The following is a 14,939-nucleotide window of genomic DNA, read 5'->3' as shown; positions in this document are numbered from 1 at the left end:
TATTCATAAGCTGAATGTCTAATTCTAAACAGGGCGTGCAACTGTTTTTAGGATGGTCTGAAATTCCACAAACAAAATATTCTTTGAAATCCACATCTTCAGTGTATGGCTTCTTCCTATTATAAAACTTTAGGTATTACTGATGTACCTAGACTTCATTCTACTAAACAGTATTTACATTAATACTTCAGTACTAGCAAAAGAACTGTGCCTCAAACTGAACCAAACATCTATTAAACTGAACTGCTGTTTATGCTGAAATTCGTCGATTACATAAAAGTCACTTGCCACAGTGTATTAAAGAACATAATCCCATGTGTGAAGAAGACCCTAAAACTACAATTCAAATTGTTAAAAAGTATAATCTAAAAATTATTCAAGAACTTGAGGTGTATTTTCTAAAAAAACAGTTCTCACTAAGTCTTGTAATGCTCTTTAATTTATATAAATGATAAGAATCTCATTCTTGGGCTAACTTAGTGGGAAAACATGTTCTAATTTTTTTAAAGCTTTAATGAAGAGTGTTTTGAGAAAAAGTGTGGTATACATAACTAAAATGACTAACATTTTCTAGAGATACAGGGGAGTTAACATAAGAATAAAACTTTGCTTAAATTTAACATCATTTGAATATATTTCTTAAAAAATGATATGCTACAGTTATTAAAAACAGTGTATTCTCTACAATGTATTCATTTCTTTACATAGTACAAAAACCTATGCCCCAGAAAAAAAAAAATTACAAATGTGTACACATGCATAATGCAGAGGTTTGACTATATTACATTTTCTCTTTAAAATGAAGACGTTTCAAAAGTAGAGAAAGCCCTGAATTTGGTTACGTGATTGAAGTACACATAAGAGAGAGTCACCAGTATGTTTTTACAAAGGCCCAGTACAGGTGTGATAGTTCCCAGGGCAATGACTAAACTAAGTCTAACAAAAATAAAGGGTAAATCCTGGAGAAGGATGCCCAGGGAATTCAGAAGAGGGTTCTGAGGAGTTAATACAATTCGAAGGAGAGAAATAAAACTGAATATGTAGACTGGGTATAGCCAGCCTGACTTATACACGGCGGAGTGGCCAGCCACGCGCACCATTTCTATGGTGTCAGACCACAGCATAAAGCTCCACAGGAAGATCTGGGCACGGTCGTCCTGCTGGGACATATTTCCCAGGACTCCCGAGTGAAAGGAGGGCTCTTGGGGTCTCGCCAGCACTGGAGCGGGGTTCTGCATCCTTGTTGCCGATGGCAGTGACGCCTCGGTCCTCCTAGCCGGCTGAGGAGGTGAAGTGCTTTCTTCATTTTGCTTCACTTGGTCCGTCACAGTTTTTATTTCCTGCAAAGTGGCTGTATGACCGTGCCTATCCTCGTTACCTGCAACAAATTGATTTATTTGAATTTAAAAATGGTTTAAATTGTATGTAAATTAAAATTTTATTTCAATTTTACTTAAGTTTTAAAATTTAAAGATAAAATTGTAAGTGTTCTCTCGTTTGACACCTGTTTTACACATGGAACTTCAGACAACAATGGGAGGCATATGGCCAAAAAATAAAAAACAAACAAACAAACGAAAAACCAGAGGCAGAGAAGGTTCTGCATATTTTTGTATTTTTCTAGATATGGATTCCAAGTCATTTCCACCATTTCACAGTACTAGCCATGACTGGTTAGTGAGCTAAGCACTTCCACACATTATCTCATTTAATCCTCAGAAAAAAAGTGGACAGATGGGGATTACTATCCCATTTTATAAATATAGAAACTGCAGCCCAAGAGGTGAAATGACACACCAATTCAAATACACAGTTAGTAATGGGCAGAGTTGGAATTTACACCCAGATCTGTTTGACCCCAATTGATAATCTCTTAACTTTATGGCTACTATTACTGTCTAGAGGCAATACATCATGTACTAATTATAAAACATACAAATATCATAAAATCAAATGACTCTAAAAGTCCAATGGTCCAATGCTGTCATTTTTACAGGAAGTCCACAGGGATCACTACAATCCAGATCTCCAGGCTTGGAGTTTGGTCCTGAGAGGGAATCTGATGGACCATGAGAAAGTCTTCATGAAGGTTGCCACTCAATCCAAGTTTCTTTAAACTGTACTATCCTCAGAGTTTTTGAACCAGTCAGTACAATTGATCAGACTAAAGCAATTTGTTTGTGGCCACAAGGCTATCCCTGATCAACACAACAGGCGTCTGAATAAGGAGGATATTTTCTCATGAACTTCACATCGTGTGTGAGTGTGTGTGTGCACTCATGCGCATGCCTCTCTGTGCACACATGGGTGTTGAGGTTGGGGAATTATGGAGGGATCCTCAAATCTCAAAACTTACTACCAGTGTCGATGTTGATAGTGTGGTTCTTATGCATAAATGGTACAGCACATTATTTCTCAAACATTCATCTAGTTAAGCACCATTTTTTTTTTTTTTTGGCTAAGAATTTGTTAGGTCTTAACAAAGTTTACTCAGCAAACACGCTGAGTTGTCATATTACTTGATAAGACAAAATAGCTCTAAAGGTTAAAGACACGAAGTCAATAAATATTTGTTGAACTATACTGAACTGATGTGAAAACATTTTAAAATAAATAAATTATTATGATTAATGACTAATAAAATGTTTGATTACTATAAATAGGAGCTGTTTAAAGAACAAACAAACCTTGGTTTTCTTCTTTAAAATTTTAAGTGTGAATTGAGTAAATCAATAAACTAAAAAGATAATCTAAATTCTTGATGAAATAGTATTTTTTTTAAAAAAGATTTTATTTATTAATTTGACAGAGAGAGACATAGCAAGAGAGGGAACACAAGCAGAGGGACTGGTAGAGGGAGAAGCAGGCTTCCCACAGAGCAGGGAGCCCGATGTGGGGCTCGATCCCAGGACCCCGGGATCATGACCTGAGCCGAAGGCAGACGCTTAACAACTGAGCCACCCAGGCACCCTGAAATAGTACTTACTTCTGATATGAATCATTTATAAATAAATGGTAGGACCCTTAGAAACTTCTTTACCAACCTTAGATGACACAGTAGCATGAATGAGTATCATTTTAATAAATAATAGTCAGGTAAGAAAGAAAATTATATACTCATTACTATTATTTTAATATTCATAAAATCATCTCTTTTTAAACTCAGATGCTCACTGGCAGCAGTTATATCTCTCATTTTACAAAAGAAAAAAAAACAACATGGAAATTATGTTTCTTAGAGTATGTCATGTCCTGGAGAACTCTCCTTCACCTGTCTTAGTAGATAAAACTATTTGAAGGGAAATCCAAATTCCTTTGTCAACACAAATAATGCAGTGTATAATGTGGGCTTTGGAGGATGATTGCAAATTCAGCACTATTTCAATGCCAGTAACTGGCAAGCTAAGACATGACACATTAACATTTTTAAACAGTAAGAATCTTAATATCTGTGGATAAGAGCTGTGAGATGAACAATGAATTCTTAGCTAGAGTTCATTTTTAATAAGCTACTAAAGTCCCAACCCATGGGTATTTGGTGAAATTGGGGCTGGGAGCTTCATATCTCTCCACAGCTCAATAGAAACTAGCTTAGATTTGGGGGTACAGGGACTCTGTTGTCTTCTTTCCAAGGGAGAAGTACTAGAACTATTGGCTGGAGAGTTCTGCTGGCCTGCCAGAGGACAAGGTAGTGTTGAAGAAGCCAAGAAACGGTTGGTCATTCGAGTAGACCCCAAATTTACCCCCAAGTAATGTAAACTTTCATGTACTCAATACTATTCCATTTGATTCAGTAACTAGTTCCCCTCCAAATTATTATTTTAATTTCCACTTTGTTCTTTTGTTGTTGTTGGTGGTGGTGTTCTATTGGGGTAAAAGGATATTTATTTGTGCAAAATCCATAAAAGATCTAAGCATGAAGAAAGAGATCTACTCACTTCCCTAGAGGTTGACATTTCCCTGCAAAAAGTAAAAGTAACAGCCATTCTGTAGCTCCCTACATCTGATGCCAGTCGCCAAAACAACATTGTCTTCACTGTGCAAGCTAAATACTTAAGAACATGTAATTTTAATCACAGGTAAATGTTTAAGTAGGTAATTCACATCTATTTTTTAAATTACTTATTTATTTGAGAGAGAGCATGCATCTGCGGGGGAGGGGGCAGACGGAGAGGAACAAGAAGACTCTGCACTCTGCACCCAGAGGGGAGCCCAACAGGGGACTTGATCCCACCACCCCGAGATCATGACCTGAGCTGAAACCAAGAGTCAGTCGCTCAACCAACTGAGCCACCCAGGCAACCCTTGATTATTTCTTTGTATTGATGTATTTCTCTCTCTAAATTGTTCCCCAAAGTTTTAGATAGTTTACAGGGAAAACCTAAGAACAACATAACAAATCAGTAGTGGAGAATTTTCTAAAGTGAACATGTGTGCCTCTTGCAAAGAGAATAGGAAAGAAATAAGAGTTATTTAAATATAAGAGAAAAAGAATCATAAGGAAAGGCACCTAAAGCCAAGACGGGAATGGAGCTGATACTAAAAATGCACTAGTGAGGCTCCCAGTTGTCTGTTAGGAGCAGACAGATTTTAGAGGGCCATACCAAGCTTCAACCGGACATAGAGAATGGTAGCAAATACTGTGAAAACAGTCCCACCTTCACCATGCTGTAACCTGTGATCACATCAATAAATACAGAAGAATAAAATGTGGCAGGGCTTTAAAAAGAAGGTCAGTTCTGTGATGAGAGACTCTCGTATGGGTCTGAGTGAGACTAGAGGTCAGGAAGGCTCATTCAAGAAGTGAGAGTTAAGCAGCGACCTGAAGAATAAGTAGGAATGAATTAGGTGAAGAATGGAGAAAGGAATATTCTAGGTAGTAGAAAGAGCATGTGCAAAGATCTTTCAGCCAGAGTGATCGAAAGAGGGAAAGTTTTGTAAGGAGTTGGGGAAGCAGAGGGGGAAGAAGAGGAGAGGAGCCCAAACCTAATAAGTGCTCTCTATATACCAGACACTGTCTTAAGCCCTTTCTGTGCATTAATTCACTTAATCCTTAGAATAACTCTATACCATAGATGCTGTTATTTTCCCACCTGAAAGATGAATAAACTAAGGCACAGAGAGATTGACAATTGTTTCTAAGGTCACACAGATAGCAAGGAAAGAGACCAGAACTTGAACCTCAAACCCTTTGCCCCTAGATCACGCTATCAGTGGCAGACTCAGACTGTGTGGCACCTTATGGGCCATGATAAAGGCTTTGTACTTTCTTCTAAGCTCAATGGAAAGCCGCTGAAGAGGGAGAGTGGAAGGCAGAGGAACCAGAAAGGACATAGTCTTGATTAACAGTCCCCCAAATCTATTTTTCCTGAGAGAAAATGTTCTAGAGAAGGTGAAATGCTAATGAATTAGAAATAACACTCTGAGGGAAAAAAAAATCTAGAAAAGACGAAAATTAATAGTCATTACAAATATCTTAAAGTATTTTAAGCACACAAAGCACTTTTGGTCATGGAAAAAATGTAATAAATTAAAATACACAACAAGGCACTTATATACATTGTTATTTTGATGCTATCTACCGACTAAACTCAATTGGACTGTGTATAGTTTGTTTCCTTTCAGCAGCACATCTGAGCTCTGGAAGACAAGTAACTTCATTGCCAAGTAATAAATGATGAAACCAGCATCTACTTCACAGGGTGGTTATGAGGACTGAGCAAGTCAATATATATAGAACACTTAAAATGGTGCCTGACACACAGCAACAGCCATATGTGTGTTAAATGAATCAAACACAGCAATCACTAAATATAAGAATGCAGTAAATAGTAAAAGTGATTACAGTTTGTTAAACTTTGGTTATAGTTACACTGTTACCCCCATCCCACTTATGGGGGGGGAGGGGCGGAGGTCAAAAAGTTTGAGAAACTGTGTCATACTAGAGAGCCTTCATGAGGTCAGGACTTTAATTCTCATATTTGCCTGCTCAGATCACACAGCTTACAACAGCTAACAAGAGTCTATCACGTGCATCTCTTCCCAGTTCCGTGATCAGTGTTCAGTGACATCACCTTGGTAGCTTGAAAATGGTCATGGAAGGAGTAATTACACCAGAGAAATGGACAAAGGCTACAAATCAGGGCCTTCCCCTGCATTCCCTGGAGAGACGGTGGTTTAAACATTGACCAGCATACTACTGCTTGTGTTCAAAATGGTATGCAAGTTTTCACCAAATAATAATAATTCATAATAATAATGAATTCAAGACAAATATTCAACCCATCATCAATTTTGAAAGAGCTCATGGACTTTCCTTAGAAAAAGCATTATACTGTTTTCCAGTACATTCCAAAGCCTATTCACTGCCAGTTCCCTACCAGGCATGAGAATAAATAAACGTATCATTTCTGGATTTTAGGCAATGTAAAATATTAAGAAAATTCTTTTGTCTGCTGCAGCTTGAAGGCTGGATAGTTTAAAGACCACCTTCCTGGACAAGATATTATATTATATATAATAATATAACAATTATAATCATTATATTAAATATATGGACAACTATAAATATATGATATATATTAATATATGATAATTATCTATCATATAATATTGACTATATTTAAATAAAACATAAATAGTAAAGTAAAATGCTGAAAAGCATATGGGTATCTTATTTCCAAATATAAATAATTCTAGACTTTGAAATGCCTCTACTAGTAAGTGCTTGGATATAGAACAAAGCTTGGAATCCCAGCAGGAACACAAGCTGGGTGACAGAAATGGACACACATGGGAATGAGCCTGTTTTTAGCCTTCAGAGCGCTTGCCTCAACTTTAATTATACACATTTGCTAGTGTAATTTATTGATTTGCTATTATGTCCACTAAACCGAGAGCTCCATAACAGGGGGACTCTGCCCGTTTTCACTCACCACTGTACCCGCAGGACCTAGCAGAGTGCCTGGTATACAATAGATCCTCCCTAAAGATTTGCTGTATAAAAGATGGGAGACATTCCTGCTCAGGAGTCTGTTCACATAAGGGAGCAATGGGCATCTTGCTGGGGGAATGTGCTTGAAGGCAAGTAAGCCAAGGCATTAAAGCCAGGTGGAATAACAACGCACCCCCCCCCCCCCAACCTCCATTCAACAGGAAGAAGGTCTCCGGAGTCCTGCACAGGGTCTGCCCTAAGATTGTGGTCTAGATCCTAGAGAGAGCTCTTTAAGTGAGACCATGCAACTGACACAGCTAACAAGCCCTGGAGGACATTAGGAGGTCCTGGCAGCACGGCCTGGGCACATGCTCAGCTCACCGGTGAGAGAAGACGTCACACATGGCTTTGGGCCCGGGATCACAGCCAGAGCAAAGTGTCCCCAGCATCGCCCAGCAGGACTGGGACAGACATCGGCGGGAGACGGCTCCTACAGCAGCAGGCTGATTCAAGACATTGCAAAGGCTTCCCAGGCACCGGCGGCAAGTGGGGTCACCAGTCAAGGGACAAAAATGCCCACGTGTGATTCCGAGAAGACAGTGTTTCTGAGTTCATAGGACACAGACTAAGAACACCACCCCCATCCAGAAATAGGGGGACTTGGGGTTCTGAAATAGCAGGTGCAAGCAGAGCCACAGCAAAATGATGCTCCATACAAAGGACCCCATGATGTTTAACACAAAATGACCAAGAACATCCATACCTTCTGCAGACCATCAGCTCAACAACCTACTTTATTCTCTCTTCCCTCCAAGACAAGAAAATCTAGATTTTTTAAAAAAGATTGTATTTATTTATTTGACACACAGAGACACAGAGAGAGAGAGTACACAAGCTGGGAGAAGAGGAGAGGGAGAGGGAGAAGCAGGCTCCCTGCTGAGCAGAGAGCTGACATGGGGCTCCATCCCAGGACCCTGGGGTCATGACCTGAGCTGAAGACAGACACTTAACCGACTGAGCCACCCAGGCGCCCCAAGAAAATCTAGATATTGAAAATCAACGACCTATGCCTTTACTCTCAATCTGGGGCCATAATCTTTGCGGACTAATAATGATAGGAAGAACAAGGCTTGGTATTGTAACAAGGTAATGCATGCTGAGTTCTTCATGCTCCCTTATTTCTATCAGTCTCCCTAAAATATTTACTTTGAAAATATCCTGCAACTCTCAAGAATCTCACTTGATATACTAACATTGTTCATAAATTTTCCCCATGTAGGAAGAAAGTAACAATTAAATGCCGAATTGCTATAACCATGTAAAGTTGTCCTAATCAAAGGGTCACAATTTGATAGCACCTGATGTCTTATGTCTTTTGGCATGAGGATTGCTACAATATAATTTCTGGCCCAATACCCACTGACCTAATCCTGACAGCTGGTACTTCATTAGAAGGTATAAATCAGAAATTCTACTCTTCTCTCATCCCAGTCTGGTAAATAGCTACTTACTTCTTGAGAAGGGGAAAAAATCCTAGAACTAACGTACATACTTTTCTGAAACTTCCTTCTTCTAAGTAGCAAAAGGAGGGTGTGAAGGAAATACTCCCCCTTTTTGGCATGGCCCCGAACACAGTGTTCCTCATATGCACTCTCTAAAGCCATTGCAAAATACATTATGGAAACCCAGCTCACACGCTGGGCTCATATTGTATAATAAGCTTTTTCTTAAAAAGAAACAAAGGGGAACTCAAAGTGCCATTTATTTTATTCAGAGAAAAGCAGCATCCCTTTTTCCCCCCTTTACTGTCTGTGGCATCTCTTACATTCTATCTGGTTAAAGTGTGTTGCATTCCATTTCAAGGAAATCTGGAAAGCAAATAGCTTCAGGAATTTGGATTTGGGCTCTCAGCTTTTAACTTGGTATATGTCACAATTCCCAATACTTCCTATCACGAGGGGCTCTCCGTCAGGGTGGGTATCAGAACTGTTTGCAGAACTTTTGAAAGTTGCGGATGCCAGGCCTTGCATATACTTCAAGCCAGAAATTGCTGGTCTAGGCATATAACCTGAAGAAGTTAATTGTATATGCTGAGACCCCAACAACTGTCCCCTGGTGTACTGATCAGTAGATAGTGATCACGCATATGTATTGTGAAAAGATGCCTCTGGTGAGTACCCAACAGGTGAGTCCCTGCATATATGTCCACAGGTGGCCCATGATTCACCAGAAATAGCTTAGAAGTTCAATAAAAATCATCATTGTCATTCGTTTAAGAAATTGTGTAATTCAATAAGAAGAAGTAACTAATAAAGTAACAGATCCTTTTCCTTCTTCCATTCATGCTCTGCAAACCCCTAAACCTGGATCAGCCCTCCAGTTCCAACTTTTCTACAATCAATGCCCAGATTTCTCAGTATCATTGAAGAAAGCTCTCATAATCTTGATTGGTCGCAGGACAAATTCCTGGTTTCCATCCTTTGCTGAACCCTATGCATCTCTCATCCATCCATCTCCCTGCCCTTGACCCTCAGCAATTATTCCAAACCTTACCCATCCTGTTACAGAGTCTCTCCCTTCCATCCATTCCCAGTGCTCTCTGCAGGTAATTTTGCTTCCTACTTCACAAAGACATTGGGGTGTTAACAGGTATAAACTGCCCCTGCTTGCTTTCTGCCCATCCACTTGAATAACATTCATAAGTGTAAATCACCTGGGGAGTTTTAAAAATTACTTGTGCCTGGCCCTATCCTCCACCAAAATTATGATTTAATTATCTAGGGTTCAGTCTGGGAGTCAAAAAAATTTCAAGCCCCTTAGGCAATCTGAATGTGTAGTAAAAAAGTGAAAACCACTGCTCACAATTGGGGATACCAATCAGAATTCAATGAGGTTTTGTTTTTAAAAATTTAAATATGCCCAAGTCCCATCCTCAGAAATCCTGATTCAGTTTATCTGGGGTTGCTATGACTGGCATTGACATTTTTAAAGCACAGTATTAAGTTCTTTTTTTTATGTTGGAAATATCAGGAGAAATGGAAAGAAATAAAGGCAGGGTCTAAAAGCTTTGCCAGATCAAGTGAATAAATATACTGATTATCATTCCTGATTTATTGGTTACCTATAAATTAATGAGTTTATACCCTACAGAGATTCCAACTTCTCTTCATGAAACATTTAAGTGTACAAAATTTTTGAGAAGATAATTGGTAAATATTTATATCAGCTTGGAGTGAAAAAAAGATTTTTAAAGCATAACTTCATAGAGTCCAGAGAGGAAATATTTATAGATTGGATTATGTCAAAATTAGAAATTTCCTATATCAAAAACAGTATAGTAAAATTAAAAGGCAAATAACTGAAATATATATTTCTGACAGGGAAAGTTTAATGTCCTTACTATTTTTTTTATTTTTTATTTTTTTATTATGTTAGTCACCGTACAGTACATCATTAGTTTTTGATGTAGTGTTCCATGATTCATTGTTTGTGAATAACACCCAGTGCTCCATGCAACACGTGCCCTCCTTAATACCCATCACCGGGCTAACACATGCCCCACCCCCCTCCCCTTTAAAACCCTCAGTTTGTTTCTCGGAGTCCATAGTCTCTCATGGTTTATCTCCCCCTCCGATTTCCCCCCCTTCATTTTTCCCTTCCTTCTCCTAATGTCCTCCATGCTATTCCTTATGTTCCACAAATAAGTGAAACCATATGATAATTGACTTTCTCTGTTTGACTTATTTCACTTTGCATAATCTCCTCCAGTCCCATCCATGTTGATGCAAAAGTTGGGTATTCATCCTTTCTGATGGCTGAGTAATATTCCATTGTATATATGGACCACATCTTCTTTATCCTTTTGTCTGTTGAAGGGTATCTTGGCTCTTTCCACAATTTGGCTATTGTGGACATTGCTGCTATGAACATTGGGGTGCATATGGCCCTTCTTTTCACTACATCTGTATCTTTGGGGTAAATACCCAATAGTGCAATTACTGGGTCATAGGGTAGCTCTATTTTTAATTTTTTGAGGAACCTCCACACTGTTTTCCAAAGTGGCTGTACCAACTTGCATTCCCACCAACAGTGTAAGAGGGTTCCCCTTTCTCCACAACCTCTCCAACATTTGTTGTTTCTTGCCTTGTCATTTTTTGCCATTCTAACTAATGTCCTTACTATTTACAGAACTCATGAATCAGTAGTAGAAACAACAAAGGAACGAACATATCAACAGAAAAACAGATCAAGGACAGAAAAATATGATTTTTAAAAAATACAAATAGCCAAGATACCTATGAGAAAATGCTCAACACAACTACTACCTTAAGCAAATTATTAAAACAATAAGATACTGTTTTTGCCTATGAAACTGGCAAAGATAAAGAGGAATATATTATCCAAAGGTACAAGGTTGAGAAGAAACAGGTGTTTTCTTACACTACTGTTTAGATGGCAAATTAGGGCATTCTTTATAGGGGGTCATTTGATTGATTGACACCTGTCAAAAACCTTAAAAGCTTGCATATACTTGGAGGCAGAAATTGTACGTCTAGGCATTTAACGTAAAGAAGTAATCATCTATGCTGTTAAGATCTGGCAGCACTTGGCCCCAGTCTCTGGGTATTAAAGAGACTACACAGTAAGAACTGGACTAGGGCCACTGAGAGCAGATTTATTTGAAAATCTTACACTGCCAACATCATACCTGGCACTTCTGACTGATGTGACAGTGGAAACCACCTCCTCTGCAGAGCTCTGATGTTTTCCACTCAAATATCCTGTTGATCTCACCTCTAGCAAGTCGTCTCTGACTGTGCAGATATCCCCAATGCAGCCAAACCATCTTGCTATCCCGTTTGTACAATCCCCTATGAATGACCCCCTCTGTATTTGTCTGCATGTGCAGCCAGTCCATAATAGTCCCATTTCTTCTGGCAAGTGTCGTTGCCAAGGAGTCTGGGCATGTGCAGATGCTCAGGGTCTTCTGAGGACACTCTGTGGTCATCCTCCTGGTATCATTCGGCTGTCATCCAGTGGCCATTAACTCTCTCTGTCCCTGGCCACTGCTTGGCCAGTCACCTACAAGTGGCTTCTAACTCTCATACACAGCACAGGGTCCTGCAGACACTGACCACCTCTACCATCCATGCATGTGCGCTCCACACATGGCTTGCCTCCCCTGCTCAACTCAAACCACATCACCCTGCTCATTCTCACCACATCCTTCTCCTTTTTTCTGCAACCCTTTTTACTTCTGAACAAGAGTCCTAACAATAGTGCTTTTAGTAGTTAAAAACTGGAAAAGAATCTAGTTGTCCAACAACAGCGGTTAGTTAATGAATCATGGTTAAATAAGTTAGGGTTTGTTAGTACAATAAAAACCATGTACTGAAGAAGATACAATAATAAGAATGATACCCACCACAAACTGTTAGGAAAAAAGATACAAAATAGGTTTCCTTAAGTGAAGTATGTCCACGAAGATGCTATCAGTTCTAAATCTCTAGTCTACAAGATCATGGTTGATTTCCATTTTCTTCTTTTTCGCTTATGTTTATTTGACAATCTTTTTAAATGAATATGTATTATTTTGGGAAAACAAAACATTAGAAATAAAACAGTTCGAAATGGAATGTTAAAAATTTTATCTGGTTTTTATATGTTGAGCCTCAAAACCTGTGTGTGCTCTACCCTGATGAGCCCGCTCTACCTGCAATGCTGTATTGTAGTGCATTTTAGTGTGTTGTATTGTTGTATTGTATCACATCCCAGAGCAATGGAAGTCACAACACCTCGGATGAGGGTACACTTTGTCTTTGGGGGTGCAGTGTCAAGATTCCCAGGAAGCCATGGGCTGGAGAGGTAGAGAATTGGCCACCTGAGTTATGGTACTGCCTTAGAGAAAGCAAAAGCCTATGAATCTAAATGAGGTCCTGGGTTAATGGTTTCTAGACAGTTAGCAGAAGAACCATTCTTTTTTTTTTTTTTTTTTCAAATGAAATCTTACATAAAGTATCAGCTCCTAAACAGACAAATGTTGTATTGATTTGGTTCAAGTAGGAATTGGGGCAACCAGTGACTCCAGTTAAGCCTCCCCTTTCTGCCCACACCCCCCTACAAAGCAACTTTGTAGGTTTCCAAATTCACTATTTGAGAAACAAACAAAAGTTGGTTTTAATAAGGCAACTTCCATTCCAGCAATAGGTTTCTCCATTCAGAGTATGAAATCCAACTGGTTATTTTTGCACATTTATTACATGTATACCTGGATTTCTTGAGGCCCAATCTTCCTTTCCATGTAGAAAGCTTTCTTTACCATGCCTGCCTAAACTCCTACAAATCCCAGATATTCCCTTTAGATTTTTCTGACCTCCAACACCCTAGATTAAATGAAGTATTCCTTCACGTGTCGCCCCACAGTACTTTAACTATTATACGCTATTATACCACTTGTAATGTGGCGCCTGAGCTAGGCTTATGCTATTCAAGTGAGTCTTTGTACGTAGAACTGAAAATCTGCGTCCTAACCATGGACTTCTTTGTGGGTCTGTTTGCATTACTGGCTTTTATGAAGGTTAAGGAATCTATGTGGGGGCAGGGGGGGGTCTAATGGTGACCATGATTTGGGGTTCAGACAATATAGGTAAGGCTGATGTAAGGAAACTGAGATCCCATGGAAAAAAAAAAAAAACTACCTCAAGAGAAGAAGGAGTCTGGCTCTACCAGAATCAGCCACGAGAACTAGTGATAGGAGGGGAAAAGGTGATTTCCACTGGAGTGGGATGGCCATTACTTGAACTTGTTGAATCCCAGCCAATCTGTTGGAACATATACATTCTGGGCATAAAAGGCTTGTGTTCCCAAAAGAAAATCTATTGTTCTATTTGGGAGCTCTCTAAACAAGTAGATCTCTGTGGAGGGAAGTCAGTATTCCAAATGTCAGAAGAAAGGCAATCAGTCTAAAGCACCAAGAGAACATCAAACAATATCCCAGAAGCAAATAACAGCAGTACAAGCATTTAGAGGAGAGTCAGTCCAAGAGTGGTGGACAAATAGCATGCCAGGTTGTTTGTGCGTGAGAATGATGACTGAAAAAAAAGCAGGAGCAATGGAATACTTAGCAGTCTGGACCAACAAATGACACCACAGGAGATCACCTTGGGTCTGGCTTACAAAAAAATGGGAGAGGGAACAATATGGAAGAGGAAGAGGGATGGAGGTCCAGTCATTCATTGGTTGGGACTGAGCTAGCAAAATTCAAATAGAAATATCAAAGTGTGCTCATCAGTACCCACACACTAGTAAGAGCTGGGGACATTCAGGCTATATATTGTATTCCTATTATTTGTTCCCATGGCTGGGACGTGACATTATTAGGTACGACATCCATCTGTGAGGCGGCTGTGCCTCAGGGATCTGTGTATCAGAAAATATTCCCGTGTGAGGCTCAGGCTATGTGAAATGATGCCCTTGGATGTTATGACATAGTAATCGCTTGATACTGAGATGTTTCAACTGGTAATGGAAAGTTAGCGGAAAGGACTCCTTGATCCAGTGAGGATTGCTTTAAGCATAAGCATATTTTTTTTTGTATAGAATAACTTTTATTTAAAATTATAGAAAAGGAGGAGCTACACAAAGATCAAGCTTTTCTAGCTTAGAATTGGGATGGTTGAGATAGCACGAGAGTGTCCAGAAATCCAAGCATTGTAGATGACCTTAGTTTCATCAAGTAGAAGGTCATAACTGCTACAAGCTGATAGATGGGTAGGCATTTCAAACTCTCTGGATAGAGCACAGAACAGAATATATTCCATTTCCCAACATTTTCTAAAGGGAGCCAAATGTTTCTAAAGCTTAGTCACCACCCACTCCTACTGTACTTCTTGGATTCTGAAGTACCACATGCAGTGACAACATATTTTTAGCATACCGGCTTATGTTCAGATTTATGTACTATAACTTACATGTTTATGAATTTATGTATTAAATTCCAGAGAAT

General features: G+C 39.2%; 1 protein-coding gene across 2 annotated transcripts in view; it reads right to left on the bottom strand.

Moving 5' to 3' along the window:
- Positions 1 to 730: 730 nt before the first annotated feature.
- The window catches only part of TMEM236 (transmembrane protein 236), a 33,885-nt gene continuing 19,676 nt past the window's right edge, over positions 731 to 14,939 (bottom strand). Inside the window, exon 4 of one of the 2 annotated variants that reach the window (XM_032425967.1) lies at positions 731 to 1,378. In XM_032425967.1, the coding sequence (XP_032281858.1) occupies positions 795 to 1,378 (584 nt within the window). In that variant the 3' untranslated portion in view covers positions 731 to 794. The remainder of the gene's footprint in view (positions 1,379 to 14,939) is intronic. The other variant, XR_004301980.1, reaches the window with a different exon arrangement.

The sequence above is a fragment of the Phoca vitulina genome, unplaced genomic scaffold (genome assembly GCF_004348235.1).
Source record: "Phoca vitulina isolate PV1807 unplaced genomic scaffold, GSC_HSeal_1.0 scaffold33, whole genome shotgun sequence".
Classification (NCBI taxonomy): domain Eukaryota; kingdom Metazoa; phylum Chordata; class Mammalia; order Carnivora; family Phocidae; genus Phoca; species Phoca vitulina.
This window is presented reverse-complemented; position numbering and strand designations above follow the sequence as displayed.